We start from the raw sequence: 16120 nt of genomic DNA on the forward strand, positions 1-16120 counted from the left end.
GGGATGCACAAGGAAGGAGACCGTGTTGGAATTCAGTGGCACTACAATTCAGGAGGAGGAAGGCCATATTTGGGGGAGAGGGATGAGGAAAAATAAGGAGAAAAAAACAAACAAAACAAAACAAAAGCTAAGGCTAAGGCTAAAGCGGTCCACAGGATATTCTGGTTCTAAGTACTCAGCAGCCACGGGGAGTAGAAGGGAAGTGTCTGGGAAGGTGCAATCCACCCAAAGGTTTTGAACTACCCATTTAAAATCCTCATTTACCAGGAATCCCAATACATGCTGGGCTCTGTCAGCCTGAATATTTACCAGAGTAACTCACTAGGCTGTAACAAAGAGGGACACGCGCTGGTGCTCTTTGCCCAGCAGAGTCCTGGCCGCTTGAAAACCCTACTACTTAAGTAGTTAAAAATCTGTTCTTCTGATGAGGGGGGCAGGCTAAAGAGAGAAGGCAGCAACCCAGGCCCTTCAAAAACAATGAGTGGTTGATCTCGGTAATTTACCGGGCAATAATTTCAAACTCAAACAATCCCAATAGCGAGGAGACTGAAGTATAGCGAAAGTTCGGAATGGGATATGTTCTCTTTAAAATCTTGAGAGCGACTAAATATGACAACCATCTGATGTATGAAAATTATTCACAACCAAAAACAGACAGTCTGGAAATAGTCGGGATGACTTCATTTAGACAGAATTACCCAGATCTGTTTCTAATATACACAGTACACATAATAAATTTTTACAATATGACAAGCAAAACAAACTTAATAAAAGTTCCCGATCTTTTGTTACACAAGCATGCTATATCCACGGTATGTTTATAATAGTTTGCTCATGATATCACAACTCGGCAACAAAGGCGTAGGCAATACAAAAACAGTTACTAGGCATGACATCAGCTCACAACTACCGTAATTACATCGAAACACAAATTTCCCAAACTGTATATTTTCCAAACTGCTTCTCAATTTCAACGGCTGCGTTTAGACAATTACTTACAGAGTGGTCTGCAGGCTTTGAGTAATACCCGGCTTTCTTCTCTTTCCCAAGCGTCATTTCCCTTTAGAAAGTGCACATTTCAATTACGGGCGCTATTTTTCAGACATGCCCATAAACACATGTCCAAATTAGGAGACTGTGTGGTCTGATGGTTAGCGAGGAGCACCAGGCATCCAAAACGCCCATTCTGTGCCTGCGTGCTGAACCCGGGAGAATCTCACAGCAGCATCAAAAATGATGCAGATTACACTACCAGAAGATGTAGGTGGATGGGAGTCCTGGATGGGTCACTGGTCAGGGTCATGGCCTCTGGTAAGATTGCTTTTCTGTGCTACACTATCCTCATCTGTGAGGTGGGAAGAGTGAGCACTGGGGAGGTGGATTACTCAAGGGTCTGTAACGCTGGCATGAGGACCTGCATTAAGATCATCAGGACCCATGCCCACCTGGGCAGTGTGGGACACCTAGAACTCCAAACCTAGGGAGACAATAGGCAAGAGCATCCCTGAAGCTTGCTGGCTGGCCAGCCCAGCCTAACTAGTCAGCCCCAGGTTCACTGAGAGACTCTTTCTCAACACATAAGGTGGGAGGAATGAAGCCCTGGCTCAGTGGTTAAGAACACTTGCTGCTCTGCCAGATGCCCTGAACTCAGTTCTCAGCACACACATCAAGGTGCCTCACAACCTTCTGAGACTCCAGTACTGGGGAATTTGATGCTATCTCACACATACACTCACACAGACTCACATATATGCATACACAAAAATAGAAATGAAAAATTAAAAATGAGGAGGAGAGTGACTAAGGAAGATATCCCAACACAGATCTCTAGCCTCCATGTGTACTGCACATACTTGTGTACATATGTGCACATGCACATACATATAGAACAGCCATGGTGGTAAGACTCCCACGGGGCTGCTGCAGAGTAGCTGCCTGCTGGAAAGTACTGTCACCTTCGGTATTTATTATCATTAGGGTTTTCTTTCTGGACAGAAATCTGTCTGAAAATCTAGCTTAACTGAACTTGACCCACAGCATAACTCTCCTGAGGTCAGGGCAAGGGCGGTGTCTTGATCACAGGATCTCGCCACAGTGACTTTCAAGTGAATACAGTTTGAAAAGCATGAATGCATGCATGAAGGAAGGATTACGTCCACTGCTTTCAGAAGTGAAAAATATGATCTGGGCTTCATGCTCTCTAATTGCTTTCCTGTTCTCACAGCTCACCCTGGTGATATTGTGACCCCCATCTGAAATGACCAGTTAAGGGGAAAGGCTGCCATGTCCGTGATTTCAGAAGACACTTTCCGAGGATCAAAGTTCAGGAGCCCATGCCATATGTGTGACCTCTGTCTCCCTGTGTTTTGAGGTCAGCTGGCTTTCCTGACCAGGCAGGGTGCCAGGGGAACACGACTACCCCCATTGTCACTTCTAGTCCATGATGTTGCACTGAATGCTGTTATTCTAGGCTTCAGGAAACTTTCAAACCACTGGACAGGGTCCAAAGCTGTGTGCTAATGAGTTTCAGATTGGAGAACCTCACTAAGCATGTGTCAGAAAAGTGGCACAGTGTAGGGAGAGTGGAGAGCAGGGAAGAAAAGTTACATGTGCGCGCGTGTGCGTATGTGCGCACACAGACACACACACACACGCAAGCGCACACACATGCAGAGAGGGAGCAAGGGAGCGAGGGAAGAAGTGATGGAGAAAGACAAGGGATAGGAAAGAAGAGGGGGAGTAGGAGGGGGAAAGAGAGGCAGAGTGGGAAAGAGAGAGAGAGAAATGAAGAAAAAACAGTAGTTAACGAATACTGGCTGCTCAAACTGACAGGGAACACCCCTGACCTCTGCGCTTCATCAGAAATTCTTGCAGACTTAGAAAATAAAGGAGTTCGCTTTTATCACACACTGAGAGGCTCATATGGAAAAATGGAAAACACTACATCACTTGACCTCAGCGTGGCCCCTTTCAACCACAGACGAATACTGTGTACAAAACTCCTAAATCAACTTAAGATGTTCCAACAACACCAACCAAAAAGCCTTAATTTTCTGCATTAGACTTGATGATTACTATTTTGGGTCTTGCCAGTTTGCTTAGAAGGATTACACAGGAAAGAGACGTGTAATTCCCGGAAGGGTGTTTTATCACTTTGCGAGTAACACTAACGTGGTGACCTCTGATGAGTGGTTCTGGAGGTGGGGTTGGGAGGCTCATCCTGGGTGACACTCCAGAGCAAGCCTGGCTCACAAGGGTGGGAAAAGTCACCCAGTACTGAATCACCGTTATTTGCTTACATTAGCAGAACATTCAAAAACAGATTTTAAACAACATAAAGGCACTGAAGCGGACTGCTTGGTGAGTCATTTTAATGGAGAACCAAATGTTTTTCTGCCTGTCATATTTCATAAGGAGATTCTCACTGAATTACCAGGGTGGACTCTCAGCTGGCCCCTTTGCTTCTTTCTTTTCTCTTTCTTTCTTTCCTTCTTTTATAAAAATTGTATTTATTTTGATCTGTGGGGGCATTTTACCTGCACGGATGTCTGTTTACCACATGCATACAATGCCCACAGAGGCCAGAGGAGGGCTTTGTGTCCCTTGGGATTGGAGTTACAAATGGTTGTTAGACACCATGTGGACGCTGGAAGACTAGCCCACACTCTTTAACTACCAAGCCGTCTCTCCAGTCCTTCTGCTCTGTTAAAGAAGCACCTCTTGAGAAAATCTGACTCACAGAACTTTGAATAGTAAGAAAACTCTGTCTCTGTCTCTCTCCACACTTAGTCCTTGGTATTTTACAATCCAATCCTTTCACATCCTCTAACTGTCATCAACATTTTTCAGACAATGTCTATAAAATTGATTGCTTGTAGCTCTGAGTTCTGTTCGACACATGGAAACAATATAATTTAAAGTATTTTCAATGAGAGTGGAAAGAGATACAAAACCCCAGGAAGCCTCTACAGAATTTGGACTATGTGGGTATGGAAGGGAACAAACCAGAAGCAAAGGAAGTGACCTGAGCATTATAGGATGCCGGAAGCTTTGACAAATAACTCCAAATACGGAAACTCTAAATCTTAGTGTAATGCCAACTGACATACTCTCCCGTCAGATATGAATGATGGTTCTGGAACATTAATATGTTCATTAAATTCTAGCTCCCTTCGACTTAAAACACTCTGTGTTCTGGCTCGCAGGCGTCTTGACAGCTTTGTTGCACTCATACTTGCGAGGTCTGCAGTAGACACAGTTGTTGAGAAGCTTCATACCTCCACCCAATCTGTTGTTTTCACAAGCTTAATCTAGGTATGAGAAACTGAGAGTGGAATCACGTGGAGTCAACATCTTCAACTCAGTTGTGTATCACAGAAGCCACCATGGGTGGTGATGCACTCCCATGATGCTTAGCAACTACACAGGGCTCCAACTCTCCAGTCTGTAATACTGCAGTGCACGGGTGTTTCTTTGGTTCCCCTCACCCCCTTCCCTGAAGCACAAGCAGATGACCAGCAAGGGTCCGACAGTGTTATTCCTAATTACCTTTTTTTTTTCACTCTTGATCCTGTGGCTCTAATAATTAGTTACCTGGGGCTGCAATCCAATTTGAAGTGATGACAAGAAAGTGATCCATGAAAAAGTAATAAGTTAAATCCAATTTCAGCCTTCCTCTAATTAAATGCACATGGAACTAATGACTCCAACCCCAGCATTTCAGTGATAATGGTAATTAGCGAGGTGGGAGTCACTCTCTTTTTCAACACTGGAGGTGGAAACCACAAGGTAAAATGGTAGGAACACTCTTAATTACATGTGTCATTTTGTCAGCAATTTACACATTTTTGACCAGTCAAGTATGTTTTTTTTCCCTTGTCCCTCTCCACCTCCTAGCCTGTGCAGTGATTATAACACAGTACTCCATGTTCCAACACACGTAAGCTCAGAGGAGCAATCAGCCTTGAGGAAAGGGAATCATTCTTTTCCCTGCTGCCCACTGTCCTGATGTTCAGACACAGAAACACACACAGGCACACGCACAGCTGTAATTAGGAAGTTATGGAGATCTAAGTGGCCTTCCTCTTTGAAGTCAGATATATACAGCAGAATTGGTTTGGGTTCATTTTGGTTTTTTTTGTTTGTTTGTTTTGTTTTTGTTTGTTTACAATATAGAAAACATGATAGTTCGCTTATTTATGGAAACTATGACATTCAGTGGGGAATGAGAAAGCATACATGAAGGAGAGGCTCTATTAGCTGCAGGTAGAACACAGATGGCCTGTGGCTCTCCGGAGCCTGACTACCCATCAGTGTTCTAGGCCTGGCTGGGTGTTCCGTGACCACTCCCATTAACCTTTCTAAGTTTCAGTTTTTCCTCTCCACAGTCACCCATCCTACAGAAGGGCTATTGGGCTGCTTGAGTACTGAACACAGTTTTATCACCCAACACACTCTGCCCGTGGTGATGCATACACAGTTTGCATGCTGGACAGTTGGATGCCAGTTTGACACATGCTAAAGTCATCCGAGAGGAGGAAAATCAATTAAGAAAATGCCTCCATAAGGTCAGGCTGTAGGAAGCCTGTAAGGTATTTTCTTAAAGAATGATGAGGGAGAGCCCAGCCCACTGTGGGTGATGCTATCCCCGGGCTGGTGGTCCTGGGTTCTATAAGGAAACAGGCTGAGTAAGCCATGAGGAGTAAGCCAGTAAGAAGAACTCCTCCATGGCCTTTCCATCGGGTCCTACTTCACGGATTCTGTGTGAGTTCTTGCCCAGGTTTCCCTGGATGATGACAGTGCTGTGGAGGAGAAAGCCAAAGGGGCCCTTTCTTCTCCAACATGCTTTTGTTCATGGTGTCCTTATCACAGCAATAGCAACCCTAACTAAGAGAGTTTGATATAAAACACTAGCATTTAATTTTCATTTTAATATTCAAGTGCTCACAGGTAAGCTAACTGTATATAACTGTCCACACTGAGATACTTATGAGAGTGAGATTGCCAATAAAATAAACATACCCAGACATGGAGTGGGTTTGTCTTGGTGAGACTAGGATACGGTCATATAAATTTAAATAAACATGAGCCATTCAACACAAGCCGTCCCATCACAACTCATGTCATCATTTTGTAGGCAAGGACAGAATGGGACTATTAAAAACAGAATCTGAACTCAGGAGGATAAACTTAGGCTCCTTGAACCACATGAAACCCTTAAAACTGGATACAAAATTCTGCATGCATAGACATCATGCTAGAGGGGAGGGCAGGCCAGTGTTCTCATCATATGGATAATTATCATATAAATATATGCTTACTATATAGATAAATATATTTGTAAAATATTATCATATGTCTATGGTGCATGATGTGTGTGCACCACGCACATGTGTGACCGTCAGAGGACAATTTTGTGTGGTTGGTTCCCTCCTTCCACTGTGGCTTTGGAGGACCAAACTCAGGTTTCCAGGCTCCTGAATCCAACTCCTTTACCTACTGAGTTATTTTGCTCCTTCTGTCATATTTCTCATACTCTGTGTAACCTGCAAGATGTAATAATTACTTTAAAAATCATCATTTCTGTCAGGCAGTGGTGGCACACACCTTTAATGCCAGCACTTGGGAGGCAGAGGCAGGGGGATCTCTGTGAGTTCAAAGTCAAGCTGGACTACAACAAAGTGAGTTCCAGGACAGCCAAGGATACACAGAGAAACCCTGTCTCAAAAAATCTGTTCCTATTTTTTTTTTATTCCTTATCAAAACTTGCTTTTAGGGATTTAAGATTCTCAAAGGTATGCAAAGGACGACGGCTTATAAGGGACAGACATTCTGACCTTTCTGATCTCTTTTAAAGAGCAGAGATGTTGGCTATAGGCATTGTTTACTTGGAACCTTAAGGGATGCAGTTTAATGAATGATCCACTTTCCTAACCTAGTGCAACAGAGATATTTTTAAGGGCTGATACTCTGAAAGTGTTCCATCTCACTAGTACAAAATTAAACTGGAGTTTCCTTTAAGGTTTTCCTTTTAGGAACTTATTCCTTAGTGAGTGACAGAAATGGTCTGAGACCCTATGTGGCATTAAGACAATGCAAAGGGGGCCGGAGAAATAAGAGTACTGTCTGCTCTTCCAGAGGTCCTGAGTTCAATTCCCGGCAACCACATGGTGGCTCACAACCATCTGTGATGTGATCTAATGTCCTCTTCTGGCATAACAGGTGTACATGCAAATTAGAGCACTCATATACAATAAATAAATAAAATCTTTCTTTAAAAAAAAAAAGACTGCAAAGGAAAAGATACAAGACAGACAAAACCAAACACCTGTTGAATCTTGTGTTTTAACCACAAAGCTGGACCCCTTACAATCATGAGCCAAAGGCTGGTCTTCATGTGGGTTTCACTATTGATCCTCATGGAGAGGAAAAATGGCCTCCTGGGCCAGGGGCTTCCGAGGCATATAACCTTGGAGGAAATAGGGGAGGGAAACCAAGGAGATGGCCGGCTGTCAATTCACACTCTCTTCAGCCAGCCTGGAGCTGTGATCAGCCTCCCACTGGAAGCACTACACAAGGCTGGCTTTCTGTCTTGACTTGCAGGCTGCCGAACCCGCATGTACTTTGACTTTCTGGGGAGAAACTGTGTCATTTGACTTCCTTCCAGTATATGTGTTCCAGCCAACAACTAAAATGCTTAAAGAACCAAAAGGAATTACTACGCAGATACGGCAGTCAATGTTCCAAGATCTGATCAATAAAAAAATTGCTCATTTACTACAAACTAATCGCGAGTCAGTAGAGCCATGGGCTTTGGAGGTTATGGGAGGGGGAAGGGGGCATCTGCACTCTTATTTATTTATTTCACTTGTTTAAGCAATCTTCAGAAGTATATAAATATTTATAAAAAGTGGCCTACTATTTTTATCCACCTCTTAATTCTTTTAAGCAAAATCAAACTAATTCACATCTAGGCGCACAGCATCCTGAGGGCAGGGTCTGTGTCAACAGTATAGGGTCCTAATAGCACCAGCCCAGCACCCAGTGCACTGTGGCTCCTCCTCTGAGATGTTCACCAAAATGCATCTAATGAATTCAGATCATTCTGATTGTGAATTACGGATGGAGGCAATTTTCAATTTCCACTTCTATCTTTCATAAAAGGGAAATTTGCAAGGCAAATTTACAGCATAAGCAAAAAGGGGCCATGTAGGATGGTGAGCCGAATACCAGTCAAGAACTCCAAAAGGGGCCTGGATACTTGGTTCACACCTTGTTCATCCATTAGCCAGGCTGTGTGCTGAGAACGCAAGCACCAGGCTTAGTTTAACATGTACCAGCAGCGCGTCTTTCTCTGCTATTGATATTAGTCCACTTTGGTGCTGTCTGACTTGGGTTCATGATCTCTATCTCTGTCAAGTACCCACTTACAGCCTCCTCTCACTTTCCCTTTCCTTGTGTTTGTCTCATCAGCCTGCAGAACCGGAGTGGGCCGCCAAACATGAAGAAGGAAAGTGTGAGGAGTGCTTAAAGCATGGGCCATAGCCTATTTAGGAATTTAAGGTTTCTTTTCTCCTTTCTGCATCTCAAGCCCTCAGCAGATCAAATCCTCCTTCCCCGTCAAGCCTTCCTCTATGCAGGTCTGAAATCTGTTAGCACAGATCTCTGAGTGTACAGTTCTGAAGGGTTTGGAGATCAGAGAGGACCACTGTGCAGATTGGCAGGATTTCCCTTTCATTTCAGAGCCACTCCAGGTGAGACGCCCAGGGACAAGGCATGCTGGGATGGACTTCAATGTCAAGGTCATTTCTCTGAGAGGTACCAAAGCTACATATATCTTTTTATAAAAAGGTGATAGACCATGTGACAGAGATTAGTAATTTCTCCTTTCTATTAGTAGGAGGCAGGGCTAAACTAACAAAGCTTACTGGATTTGAGTGACCCTCTATGCTTACTGGATTTGAGCAACCCTCTATCCAGCAATCGGTCAGGACACAAAGACAACACACACATATGCACGAATGCACCCATGTACCCATGCACACGCACCAACTCTTAAAACTCAGTCTAAATTTTCTGCTTGTCAGTTCTACCCCTGAGGAACCCAGAGGACACCCAGCAGCATCTTCACCAGACTAAACTTCCTGATAACCACTCTCCTTCCGTCTTTTCTGCACAGGCTACAGGCTGAACTGCAAAGCACACCATAGTGGGTCTCACATCGCCTTAGCCATAATCTACGACATGCTACATGTCAGACTGTTTTGTTTGGATGCTAAAATCCTTAACTGTCAAGAAAAAAACAGAGCCCTCGAAAGGAAATCCCCTGAAACTTTACATCATTTGTCTATTTAGCCTAACGAACGTTTACTCATTACCCTAGATGCCAGGTTTTAAAAACCCAAGCACTAGAGCTAGAGAAACAGCTCAATGGTAAAGGGCTCCTAGCATGAGCAAGTGAGTTCAGGTTACAGCATCCACACGTGCAAACAAGGCACAGAGATCTTCATATGCAATTGTAGCTTAGTGTGTGTGTGTGTGTGTGTGTGTGTGTGTGTGTGTGTGGTGGGGGGAGACAGGCAGGTCCCTGGAGCTCAACAGCAAGCCACGTAGTTGAATTGGTAGGTTGAAATTCAGTGAGAATCGATGTCTCAAAAAAGAAAGGTGGAATGCAGGATGGCCAACCTGGTCAATATAGCAAGTTCCAGGACAACCAAGGCTATGAAGTGTGGAGCTGGACTGAGTAACACACTCAATCAATCTTTGTGACATTCAATTCTCTAGGGCACTATGATTGGACAGTGTCTTTGAATATTTTTTTTTAAACTTCAGACCAAAGCTGCCCTATGGATACCCACTTCCCAATATTATATTGCCACTTTCCCAATGTACTTGGGTCCTGATAAATTCAACAGGACTCCTAGTATTTTCCAGGCTGTGAGAGGCTCCAAGAGGGAGGCCAAAGAACGGACAGGCATTTGAATCACTGAGTGACAGGTTGGGCCAGCTCCCTGTATACATTAATAAATTAGAATTTTAATTGTGTCTCTGTCTGCAGGAGATGCCCTGGTACTTTAATATGTACCAACAATTGGCTATGTTATGGAATCTGCAATGTGGCCTCCACTGCTGACCCCTGAAACACAATTCCCAGACTGACTACGGAAACTGTTCAGTTTGATCCTTTCAACTTATTTGAATCCTGACAAATAAGCTCACAGCTGAAAGGTCAACACAGTCATATTTCCTCCTCCTGAGCTGTTCTTAAGACATCTGCACAACAAAGCCCTTCTTACAACACCTGACACCCGCCCTCCACGGCACTGCACCTCATTAAAACTGTCTCCCACACCCGCACCCACACAGAGTTGAAAGGGTGCGAGTTGCTGGTAGTTTACCAAACAGATGTCCTCGGAAGAGAGTGTGTAAACAGTCCACACCGATGCTCAACTTGCCCAGTAACCTGTCACTATATGGTTGGACTTTTTTGGAAGAGGGACAGATTCTTTGGCACAGTAGGAGAGCCAGAATTGGCTTACCAAGGACAGGACGATATGTGCAGGATAGCTTAGAAGTTGACATTATTTATCCTAATCCAGGGAGAAGTCAACACACGGAGATCACAAGTGACAACACAGGCAGATGACAAGTAACACATTGTGTTACTGCTCATCACAAATTGTCACAACACTTCCAGTGAGAAAACCCTTCCTTAGCCTCCAACGGGGGAAGGGGGGCCACCTCATACCTATCTCCTAACTTGAACGTGGGCATAAATACCCTGATTTGAGTCTCTTTGAAAGTTCTACTGCAATTTTCTACTCCAAGACCCAAATCCAAATTAGATTTTATGAACTCACCCCTCCTTCTACTTAACCCCTTGGCCCTCGATGTGCCAGAAATGAGAAGTTGTGGAAACAATCTTCTTTTGTTATCATTTCATAAAAATTGTTCCCCATTTTCAATTAATGATTCAGAAACATTCTGCAAACATCTACTGAAGGAGGCCATGTATTCTGTTCTATTCATTACTGGGCATAATATCAGGAGCATAGTATCCCCCTGGGGCCAAACAGAACGCTTGACACCGCAGACACCTGGAGCTGCTAAGTAGCGCTCCTTTCCGAAGCATAGTGTGGAATGGTCCAAAGCCTGTGAGATGTCGGGGCCATCTCTGCACCCTTGAACCCTAGTTAGGAATAGCAACTATGTCTCCACAATAGGGAACTTGTATATGTTACCAGTGGGGAAGTCAATGGATCTGGCCAGTATGAAAAGCATGATGAAGGGTCCTCAAACAGCATGCAGACCCTGAAAAACCTGAAACCAGAACCATCGTATGACTTAGCTGGACCACTCCTGGGCATGTATCGGAAGGAAATTAAGTCAGTTGAGATGGTTCGAATGTGAAATGGCCCCCCACAGTCTCAGGCATTTGAACTCTTGGTTCCCAGTTGGTGCCACTGTTTGTGAGGTTGATGTGGTTCGTAAGCCTCCGGTTGTAAGAATTACATCACTGGGGGCTGGCTTGGAGATTAGCAGCCTTGTGCCATTCCAGGTCACTCTCCTTGCTTCACAGTCAGGGTTGAAGATGCGAGCTTTCAGCTTCCTGCTGCCAAGTCTGACACTTGCTTGCCATGCCTCCGCAACCATGATGGCCTCTTAGCCCTCTCGAATGAAAAGTCCCAACAAACACATTCATCCTGAAGCTGCCTTGGTCATAGCACATGGTGCTTTATCACGGCACCAGAAAATAAGCAACATCCTGGCCTACTGACAGGATCCTCACACACTCAAGTTTGCTGTAGTCACGCTAGCTAAGACATGGAATCGGCCTGCATGCCTGTCACCAGGTAAGTGGACTAACAATAATGGAGTTGCTTCATCTACAAAGAAGAGTTTCTTGTCATTTGCGGAAACATGGTTGGAGAGAGAGGACATATCAGTAAGTGAAGCTAGCTAGACCCAGAGCAGCAAGTACTGTCCACTCTCCCACTTGTGGAAGCTAAAAAGAGTCAACTTGAAGGTAGGAAAATGGTTACATGGGACTGGAAATGGGGAATGGTGAAGTTGGGTAGTTGGTTATTATCAGTGCCATTTTATACATGCATGAGTCTTCCAGCATGTAGAAGTCTTCCCAAGATTAAAAATTTTGAGGTGTCAAAAAAAAAGTTTTTGGTCAAAGAGAGATTTTCCTCATGATGTCATAATCTGCTCATAACCTAAAAACACACATTTGCACAAAATTTCCTTAGATGTTACGCAATGGTCATCAAACTCCACCTCTATAAGGCTTCTCAGCCATGGAAAAGGGTATGACAATATTTTTTGACAAAGTGTTGCTACCTGAAGAGCTGGTTGCTTGTCATTCCTCTTGGGAGACTTTAATCCACTAACTTGCTGCTGTTGCTGCTGTTGCTGTTGCTGCTGCTGCTGTTGTTGTTGCTGCTGCTGCTGCTGCTGTTGCTGCTGCTGCTGTTGCTGCTGCTGCTGTTGCTGCTGCTGAAGGAGGAGCTGCCTTGCTACCTGCAGGGCCTACAAGAAAAAATGAAGGGAAAGGCTTCCTTATTACACAGGTCTGGGGACTTCCTGACTTCCTGAGATCTCAGGAAAAACTCTTCGGGGATGACCCTTACTTTCTCATTTCCAGGCAAAGGAAACGGCACATGAATCTTCTTGCCAGTTTACAGAGAAAACTTTCCAGAATGTGTTTACATTTCCTTTGATTTGGTGAAATTACCCATGATTCCTTAGACGCAGTATCATATGTAAGTAGATACTTCATTCCCACTAAATACTTGCCATGGCATCTGTAAGTATGAATGGCTGGCACTTTGTGGACAGATATTAGAGAGGGATCAGGAGGGATGAGGGAAATTTAAGGCTCAAGGGAAGAGGAAGGGCTCTTATTAGAGATAACATGTCCTGCTGGATTCTTCTTGGGAAAACTCAGGAAGCCAAGTTTTATATATTTTCACCACACCTGCATCCAACTCAAGAGAAAGAGCTAGACAGTAGCACACAGGAAAATGAGCGACCACAGTAACAGTTATGCCTACAGACAGCTTACAGCAGATGGAAGCACATCTGCAATGACCTCCCTGGAAGACGGAGAAGAAAAACTCATGGGCGAGGATATCTCCCAGATGATAGAGGACTTGCCTAGCACACACAAAGCACTGGGTCTGACTTCTAGTACCAAATGAAACGGGCATGGTGGCATACATGGTCACCCTAGTAACCCTAGCACTTAGGAGGGAGAAGCTAAAAGGTCAAAAGTTTAAGGGCATCTTGAGGTGTGTGTGTGTGTGTGTGTGTGTGTGTGTGTGTGTGTGTGCATGCGTGCACACGCGTGTTCCTATGACACTGATTATACATAGATGTTCTTCTTCCCAACATTAAAATTTTTGGTTATGGTATCTACAAAATACCTCAGATATGCAAGGTCATTATCCGAGATTGAGTCCAACCTGAGCTATCCTATATAGTCCAACAGACAGAGATAAAATAAAAGGAAAGCTTAGCAGGGGTGACTTGCAGGCATCTCACTTTCCACTATGAACCCAAGAACCAAGCTTGTTAGTTTAAATGACTCTTTCAAGGCTTTTATGAGAAGGTTCTTTTTCAAGGTAGCAGTTATGGAAGTGGTGTAAATTGGCAATAAGACAAGAGGCAAACAAGAAGACCTCCAAAGGGTGAACATATGACTGAGTAACGCCCACCCCCTTTTTAAAAATTTAAGGGAAGAAAGAAGTATTAGCAGCACAGACATGACCAGTACTAAGATACTTCCTGTCATAAAGCTGAGTATAAGAATAGTAGAAAGTGCTCTTAGTCACTAAACCATTTCTTTAGTCACATATATATGGCCACTTATATTAATTTGTGTCTCAAGGAAAAGGTACACACAGATGTGTTCAATGCCTCAAACAAAATCTGATACTTTGGGCTTAGGAAGTGATCATAGAAGACTGACATGGGAGGGGCTGGCGGGATGGCTCAGAGGTTAAGAGCACTGTTTGCTCTTCCAGAGGCCCTGAGCTCAGTTCCCAGCCACCACATGGTGGCTCACAACCATCTGTAATGTGGTCTAATGCCCTCTACTGGTGTGCAGGTGTACATGCAAGCACAACACTGTATACATAATAAATAAATAAATCTTAAAAAAGAAAAGACTGACACGGTACTGCCTTCCTCAAAGAAGAGCCAGGCTACTTGAACAGTAAAGTACACAGGTATGAAAATACAGTGACAAGCTGAGGGCAGGATGGGTCAGAAGGCCGGGGCATCTATGAACTGTACTCATGAAAAAAGGGAAATGAGAAACAGTGGAGGGCTTCCTGCACTTGAGCAGACACCTAGAAAAGGTGGGCTGACTTCCATGACAAGCTCACTCAGCAGAGCTCCTAAAGAAAGGACTGCTGTAACCAGAACTTTCAGGACAGTTCTTATGACTGAGTTGGGCGCTTGTGGCTAAGAGGTGCAGAGGAGCGAGCGCAGACAAACAGAAGCACTGAATGGCAAGAGACAAAGGGGCACTCTTGTCCTCAGGGGATGCCTATGAAACCACCTGACGGCATCCATCCTCCGCTTCCGGGTTGGCCATCTGCTACTGACCCCAAGAGACCTGCACACAGAGTGCCCAAGCTCTTTTGCCTGGAAAGAGGAGGCACATTTGAGAAAGCCTGCTCGGAAGGAAAGCTGTCTGAGAGGGGCAGCTGGAAGGCAAGACGCCTGGGAGAGTTGTCTGAGACTCCAGCCTGCTGTCTCGGTAGAGGATTCACCATCGCTGGACTCTGGGTTTCCTTGTCTCCTTGGAGACGCTTGGTACAAGTGTAGGCGGAAAAGTGGGCAGAGTGAAGATTTCATTTATATCATATAAGAAAAATAGTCCCCTGTGCAAGGTGCCCGCAGGAGCACATGCCTCCCCTACTGTCCGCATTCCCTTAGCTGTTTCACATAAAGCTCCCAGGCTTTTCATCCAGGACAGGAACCTATTCTACACCATAAGCCTTACCATCAGATTCTCCAGGGTAAAGGCTAATCCCAAAAGGAGGCTCCAGCAGTGAGGTAGAAGCAGACTGTAGCAGACACTGGGAGATATTGCAGAGAAATACAGCAGAAAATGAGAAAGACTACCTATGTGCAGTGTGAAGGCAAAGAAAGCCACAACTGCGTGATTTCCCGGATTCACAAACTACTAAGAGAGCAAGTTTATGGCTTTTAAACAACTGCACTCTCTAAAACCAATATAGGTTATTCCTCATATCTCAAGCAAAGGGAAAATATCATCCATGAAAAAGCACTTACATATACAGCGTGACTCTCACAAGCACACACAGGTATCTTAGCAGAAGGCAGGGAGAGCCACCAATCTATATAGTCTATACACTCTAGACGGTCATTATACGCTCAGGGTAAACTATAGGAATCTTCAGGCTTACTCTGACAGTTTCAAGTGGGTAAAAAGGTGATTCATATAGTTGATAGCTTTAAAAATTATTTTTATATTTCTTTTCTATTACTTACCACTACTACCACTACTACTGTTATTATTGTTGTTGTTATTACTATTATTATTATTACTACTATTATCATCATCATCATCATTATTATTATTAGCATATATATGATGGGTAGGGTACCACTTGTGGAGGCCAGAGGCTATTTTGTGACGTCAGTTCTTCCACCTTTACATGGGTTCCAGGGATGGAACTCAACTCTTCAGGCCTGCGGGGCAAGCGCTCTTACCCACCGAGCCATGCTGACAACCCTGTGACGTCTTTTTCAGACCCAACATGGGGTATATGAACTTAATCTGCTCATATGATGAACTCCAGGCTCCCCACATAATTCACATGGGGTCTCACTATGGAAGGGACAGGAAGACAGCAACTGAGAAAGGCTGTAGGAATGTGTATGTCTACAAAGGAAATGTCACCGAATCTACTGAAGATAGAAAGGGACAAGGCGAAGCTGTACAAAATGGCTTTTGGGGTTCAGTCCACAAGTGAATAGTAACAAGTATAGAAATTTCAAGTATTTCAGATAGAGAGAACACAAGCGCAGAGAATAAATCATCTGAGCATAAAACTGTTACAAATATTCCATGATAATTCTC

At 44.1% G+C, this 16120-nt stretch overlaps 1 protein-coding gene across 12 annotated transcripts in view; it reads right to left on the reverse strand.

Moving 5' to 3' along the window:
• The window catches only part of Foxp1 (forkhead box P1), a 602856-nt gene that overhangs the window by 135114 nt on the left and 451622 nt on the right, over nt 1-16120 (reverse strand). For all 12 annotated transcript variants that reach the window (XM_051154977.1, XM_051154979.1, XM_051154989.1 and 9 more), the window contains one exon: nt 12346-12534. In XM_051154977.1, the coding sequence (XP_051010934.1) occupies nt 12346-12534 (189 nt within the window). The remainder of the gene's footprint in view (nt 1-12345; nt 12535-16120) is intronic.

Source organism: Acomys russatus, chromosome 13 (assembly GCF_903995435.1).
Source record: "Acomys russatus chromosome 13, mAcoRus1.1, whole genome shotgun sequence".
Classification (NCBI taxonomy): Eukaryota; Metazoa; Chordata; class Mammalia; order Rodentia; family Muridae; genus Acomys; species Acomys russatus.